Source organism: Lolium perenne, chromosome 6 (genome assembly GCF_019359855.2).
Source record: "Lolium perenne isolate Kyuss_39 chromosome 6, Kyuss_2.0, whole genome shotgun sequence".
Lineage (NCBI taxonomy): Eukaryota > Viridiplantae > Streptophyta > Magnoliopsida > Poales > Poaceae > Lolium > Lolium perenne.
This window is the reverse complement of record NC_067249.2, coordinates 52,363,093-52,369,401: the sequence shown is the minus strand read 5'-3', so window position 1 is coordinate 52,369,401 and position 6,309 is coordinate 52,363,093. Positions and strand designations below refer to the sequence as shown.

The 6,309-nt window shown below is 46.9% G+C and overlaps 1 protein-coding gene across 1 annotated transcript; it reads left to right on the top strand.

The window, feature by feature from the left end:
- The first annotated feature begins 892 nt into the window (after nt 1–892).
- On the top strand, nt 893–4,674 carry LOC127307982 (protein RGF1 INDUCIBLE TRANSCRIPTION FACTOR 1). Its single transcript, XM_051338736.2, has 4 exons — nt 893–1,374; nt 3,523–3,597; nt 3,701–3,841; nt 3,929–4,674. The coding sequence occupies exons 1-4, from the start codon at nt 1,201–1,203 to the stop codon at nt 4,265–4,267; spliced, it is 729 nt and encodes a 242-aa protein (XP_051194696.1). The 5' UTR covers nt 893–1,200; the 3' UTR covers nt 4,268–4,674.
- Nucleotides 4,675–6,309: the final 1,635 nt, after the last annotated feature.

Below are 6,309 nucleotides of genomic sequence, written 5' to 3'. Positions count from 1 at the left end.
GCAAGATTACAAATAATGCTTCCTATTACAACTCTAGCTTTCCTTAAGAATATCTTGGGCTTCCGAATCTTCTTATTCCTCGGGTAGTGGGCCTTCAGTAAATCCCGGGTACTATCTTCGGCAGGCCCATTTGGGATACCTATGTCACTCATTTTATGGCTGACACCCCTATAAGCCTAAATGGGTGTTATTGGGGCCGTGGGTGGTGATAGTCTCAGGACCCTCGTTTTGTAATGTGCGTCCATTGGGCATGGTACCAGTTGTTGACCGAGGTTCAACAAGCAAGGGAACAAAGAGATAAGAAAATTATGGAAATAATTACCGATACCACCCTCTAATCTTTACATTTTTTTTCGTACCCACATGGACATAACATACCATCCTATCTAACAAAAACAAAAAAATGCTAAACTGAGATTAAATTGTGTTCGAAGTCTCATATATGAGATTTTTCGGTATAGGTTCCACTAAATAGGGCAACATATCACAAATAGATTTTCACTTGTGGAAAGATGAATATTCCACCAGAAGGAACATGTCACATAACATGTGCACTTCTTCCCAGCGCAATCGATGTTAACTAATTTTTACTCTTATATTTTTCTCAAAAAAATTCACCATATTTTTAAGGTACACTAATCTCTTGTAGCTATTATAATGTAGCCAAGTAATAATAAGATCAATCCAGAAAATAGTCTCTGCTCCTCCATTATTCACTGCAAGCCCCTTGACCCAATGACCCAACCGGACGAGGAAAGAGAAATAGCTTCGGCACGAAGGATGGAGAGTGGATGAGAGATTTCCCCCTTCCATGTTCAAACAAGGGACGCATCCAACCAAGGAACCCAACACTCGTACCATGCCACCGTGACACCCAAACCCCCAACGAGTTGTAGGGGGATACCATCGCCATCATCATCATCCGATCTTCGTCTCCCTCGCACTATAAATACCTCCCCCAATGGATTCGTTGCACATTCCTTCTCCCTCTCCCTCTCTCTCCTGAACCTACAAGAAGAAGACAACCAACATCTGTATCTACGCCCTCACGCAGCACCACCACTAAACTAGAGAGAGAAAGAGAGAGAGGGGGAGACAGGAAGACAGAATTGGCCTGCCGAGAAAACAAGAGAGATCAAACCGAGAGGAGAATTGGCAAGAAAGAGAGAGGGAGTCTTGAGGAGCTAGTGAGACGAAGAGATGGGGATGAGGGTGCCTGGGTGGGTTGGGGGCCTGGTGGAGGAGAGCTTCTTCGTGGGGTGCGAGGCGCACGAGAGCCGCAAGAAGAACGAGAAGAACATCTTCTGTCTCGCCTGCTGCACCAGCATCTGCCCGCACTGCGCCCCCGCTCACCGCCACCATCCCCTCCTCCAGGTTACTACTACTTCTCTCTCCTTAATTTCACTCACTCACTCACAACTAATCTCCGTCGGCTTCGACCTATCTCTGTTCAATTCTTGGTTAATTTCTTGCTGCATGCTACCAAAATGACGCGCAATTCTTGCTCCGTTGCTCCTCTAAGCCAGCCATGGAGACGCATGATCCCCCAACAGTTTTGCTTTCTTTTTTTTTGCATGCTTTTCTTTGGTATAATCGCTCTGATTTCCTCCCTTTGTTCCCGATTATCATGTTTCTTGCGAATTTTCTTCATTCGATCTACTCCACTAATCTGGCAGGCAGCAAATCAGAGGATGAATGTTGCATGCCCCAATTAGCCCGTCTGGTTCGGGCTTAATTAACACTTGCGGTACTAGCAGGGACGAACTCCATTAAATTAATGAATCAATTCGCACACTCCTACTTGTAGACTAGAGGGAGAAGCCCAGGACGAGGTGTATCTATCAATCTACCTATCCGTCTTTGCTTTTTGTTTTGTCCTGTGCTGTCTTTTCATGTCTTGTTCCGTTCTCACTTAGATTTGGCTTAAGCTCCGATCCAAGATGGCCTATCGATCGGCCTCTCTCTAGTCTAGCTAGATATCTACTATGATTGAAGCTTAGAACTCGTTTCTATTTCGTAATTATATATGCTAATCTATCATGTACTTGCTCCGGTCCTTGTCGCTGTCGTCTTGCGAGTTCTTGGGTCATATATGCCACTTTGAGCCCTTGAATTAGGATGGTGATTGCAACATGTAACAATCACCTAATCTGCATAAAGCAAGCATCCCATAAACCGCAAACGGAGCGGGATTCTGCCTAATTTATCGCAGCTTGATGGATTCTGTGGGAGGTAATATCGGGCAAATTCCACTAGTAATTGGTTGCCTGGGTAAATTTCAGAGGGTGGTAAAAACATGGTAGGACTTGGCTTTTGTTTTTTAATCAAGAATGTAGAGATTCTCTTGCATGCAGTTGCTTTGTTCCTCTTCTCGATCTCTTTTGCTTCAATTTGCTTGTCCTCTTCCTGCCGGTTCCCCATCCCCTTTCATTTCATTGCACCTAAATTGGTTGCATGGGTAAATAAAACTCTGATGTGATGGAACCGGGGTCAATTTTTCAGTGAATTTTTACTGCCCCCTTGTCCTTTCACTAGAAATAGGCATAGTCCTACAAATCAATGCAAGTGAAATTTCACCTCTGTATTCATGCTTGTGCAAGACTTTTTGTGTGTGTTGGGAAGGTACTTTTCCACTACCTGTGTTCCCCTTTTGCCATCTTGCCAATTTACTGCAAGGTCACAATCACAATCCCCTTCTCACTTTCACCATGTTCTTCTTTCACCCACACAGCCAAGGCTTTTGATCCAAAAGTGATCTTGATGGTGAATTGCCCTTTTCACAAAGATTTTCTACTACCTACCTTTCCAAGTGAATCATTAGCATTTCCAATGAATTGATCTTTTGTCTGAGATGATTACCTCATGGTTCTAGGAAATTTTCCATTAAAAGGCCTGCTTATCCAAACTGTTTTGCCATGTATGGAAACACATCCCTGCTCTAGTGCTCTTCCACATCTGCAAAGCAGGTGGGTGTGCATGGTAAGAAATGGGGCATCTTAGGATTGTTACAGCCACCGGCAAAGCAGATTTACCATATGCGCGCATGGTAAATTGGATCCTTGTCTTTTTTACCAAAGAAAGCCTCAATGCTGTTCCTTCCTGCAACCGGGGGGCCTCCCTTGATACTGTTCATTCAAGCCACAGTGAAGTGCTAGCCACCAAAACAGCTTTCTTCTTCAGCAGCTACTTTTTTTTTACCACCACCTCGGTTGGGGTTTTTACCATCGTGCCCATGCAATGCTGCCAATTATTTGGCCATAGATGTTGTACCTAGCAGGGGTAGTTGGTCATTGCACATCGTGACCTTGGGTATGGCCGTGGTAGTACCACCACTTGGTCAAAGCATCGTCCTCCATTGATGTGTTGCCCAATAGAGGAGCACCGGCAGCCGTACCAATCCTAACCTGTACAATGAATTCCAGAATTACCCTTTCTCTTCCTGATCAGCCACAGCACGAATCATGAAGCCCACGTCTGTTTCTGATTCCAGTTGTTCTTGTGTTTCTTTCTGCATGCAATCAGGTGCGGCGATACGTGTACAATGACGTCGTCCGCCTGGGTGACCTCGAGAAGCTAATCGACTGCTCCTATGTCCAGGTGATTAACCTAATTGCGAATCAGTGTAGTAATTTTTATTTTAACAACTGCACTTTGCTTGGTGACGATGCATAATTAAACTGTATGCATGTGTGTCTCTCAGCCCTACACGATCAACAGCGCCAAGGTGATCTTCCTCAAGCCCAGGCCTCAGTCCAGGCCGTTCAAGGGCACCGGCAACGTCTGCCTCACATGTGACAGGATCCTCCAGGAGCCCTTCCACTTCTGCTGCCTCTCCTGCAAGGTAATTAATCAAGTAATTAGCACTGCAACTTCTTAGTTAATATCAGCTTACACATGCTGAATCGTCTACGTGTGTCTTCGTGTGCAGGTGGACCATGTCGTGGACCAGGGAGGGGACCTCTCCAACATCCTGCTCTACCGCGCCGGCGACGGTCTACCCTTCCCGCGCTTTGAGAACCTCCACGTCGGCGATGCCGACTCGGGCCAGGTCACGCCAAACTCGATCCTCGAGGACCCGGTGCATCACCACAATGGCTATGGCTATGGTGGTGGTGGCAGCGGCGGGTCGAGCGATAATGCAGGTAATGGCGATGGTGGTGGCGAGACGGTGGTGAAGAGGAAGAAAGGAGGAGGGTTCTTCCCCAAGATTGTGCTGTCACTGGGCAACAGGAGGAAAGGTGCACCCCACCGATCCCCTCTAGCCTGAGAAGTCCCTGGTTTGCCAGCCCCACCCCTATATATGTGTCATGCTGTTAATTACCAGTATCTAGCTAGTACTAGTAGTGTTATAGTCCTATGATTAGGCATGTAGAGAGTGTCTGGTTGGTTTGGGAGGGGCCTAATTGTGATCTAGGGCCACCTCAAGCTAGGCAAGTGTGTTCAATTAGACCGAGAGAAAGAGACCAAAGGGAAAGCAGTTCCCCCGTTACATGGCCTAGGTAGGCACGGTTTCTTGTGCGGCGCCCACCTTGCATTTGCAGGCAGGCTCCACACAAGGTGGCTACCAATTTTGTATTTTGCCGTAACAGGGGTTTACTTGCATATACCTCCACATATATATAAAAGATTGTCCCCCACATATGTATTATGATAATGCTGTTAGCGATGTTTGTACATTGGTGTCCTTATTGGAGATCAGAGTTTCAGGGCTCTTTGTTTTCATGCATGACTATGTGTGTCCCTAGATCGATCTCAAGGACTGTGTGACTTTAATTCGGCCGGCATGTGGTGCGCAGCCCCCAGCTCCGGTCCAAACTCTTCAGTCGAGCTACTAGTGAAAATGAGTGCATTGTGGAATTGTGTTTGATTTGTTTTTATTGCCGCTGTCCTTGCCGTTTTGAAAATGTCACACCGTGTGTGTTTCCTAGTGGATACCAGACTATTCATAGTGAGGGGTAATTTAGCTTATCTCCATAGTAGTAACTTTTATATTATTCCTGTTTTGCATGTTGGTAACATAACTAGTTGCCACCTCTCTATTTTTCTTCATCATCAATACATATATACGGCTTTAAACCGTGATTACAACAATTTACAGGTCAAGAAACAAAGGATTTTTTTAAAAAAAATCAGACTCTAAAATATTTGGAGAGGTTGGACGGATCGAATAGTAAACTTGAAATCCCTCGTTTGTATACTAAACTATCAAATCCCAGTCTAAACTGAAATCTGGCGCGCACTGGCAAAAGGATAATCCCGATTGGGAATACACAATGTCGCACTAACTAGATGATCTCACATGTTAGATTCGTATGCTACCCAATCCATCTCTCTTTCCATCTGAAAATTGGTGATTCCTATAGTGTCCCCCCCCCCCCCCCCCCCAGCTCCATGGTTATGAAAATTAGAGCTGCTCCAGCTTTATTTTTTATTTTAATGCTGCAGTTGCTCTAGCTTTCTGCTACAAATACGATTAGTTGCTCCAGCTTTTGGTACAAATACGTGAAGTTGCTTTCGCAGAACACAAAAACATGGATTGGTTATTTATTTACGCCCCACTGTTACCGATAAGTGACCAAAATATTACGCACGCTCTCGGGTATGTTTCCCAATGCCCAGACTCTTCCCCGATTTGACTTCACTGCAGCGTCATTCACTTCTGCCGCCACCGAATCGAGCCCACCGACAGACGAATCAACTTACCTTCAGCCGGAGTCAAACTTGTCTGAATCACTCTTGCTGCCGCGCAAATCGAGTTGTAGCTTGTTGCCGCCGCCGCCAGAAGCTTGCGTGGCCGCCTCAACCAACTTCGTCATGGGTGAGGCGGCGTCAGACGTACTGGCGGCGACAACTATACCTGGCCATGGGCAGCCCGGCTCGAGGCCCGGCCCGAAAAACTCGGGCCTGGGCCGAGAAATGTTGGCCCGACTGCCGGGCCGAGCCGGGTCGAGTCGGGCCTTGGTAGCCCGAAAACATAGTTTAACACTACGGCCCGGCCCACAGCCCGACGGGCTTGGTGGGTATTTGGTCAGGCCGGGCCGGGCTTGGGCCGGATTTTTTAGCGTCGGGCTTTCCTCGGTCCGGCCCGAGGCCCGGCCGGCCCGACATATGCCCAGGTATAGTGACAACAAGCCCTTGCAGTGGCGGCAGCGAGCTACAACTCGATTTGCGCGGCGGGGAGAACGAATCGAACAAGTTTGACTTCGGCTGAAGGTACGTCGACTCGTTCGCCGAAGTCCACTATTCAGTGGCGACAAATGTAAATCACGTTGCGATGAAGTCAAATCAGTAGAAGTCGGATGTAAATTA

Coding starts and splice junctions, on each gene's coding strand:
- LOC127307982 (XM_051338736.2), top strand. CDS start 1,201: ATGGGGATGAGGGTGCCTGGGTGGGTTGGGGGCCTGGTGGAGGAGAGC. Junction 1,375..3,522: donor GCCACCATCCCCTCCTCCAG/GTTACTACTACT, acceptor GCATGCAATCAG/GTGCGGCGATACGTGTACAA. Junction 3,842..3,928: donor TCTGCTGCCTCTCCTGCAAG/GTAATTAATCAA, acceptor CTTCGTGTGCAG/GTGGACCATGTCGTGGACCA.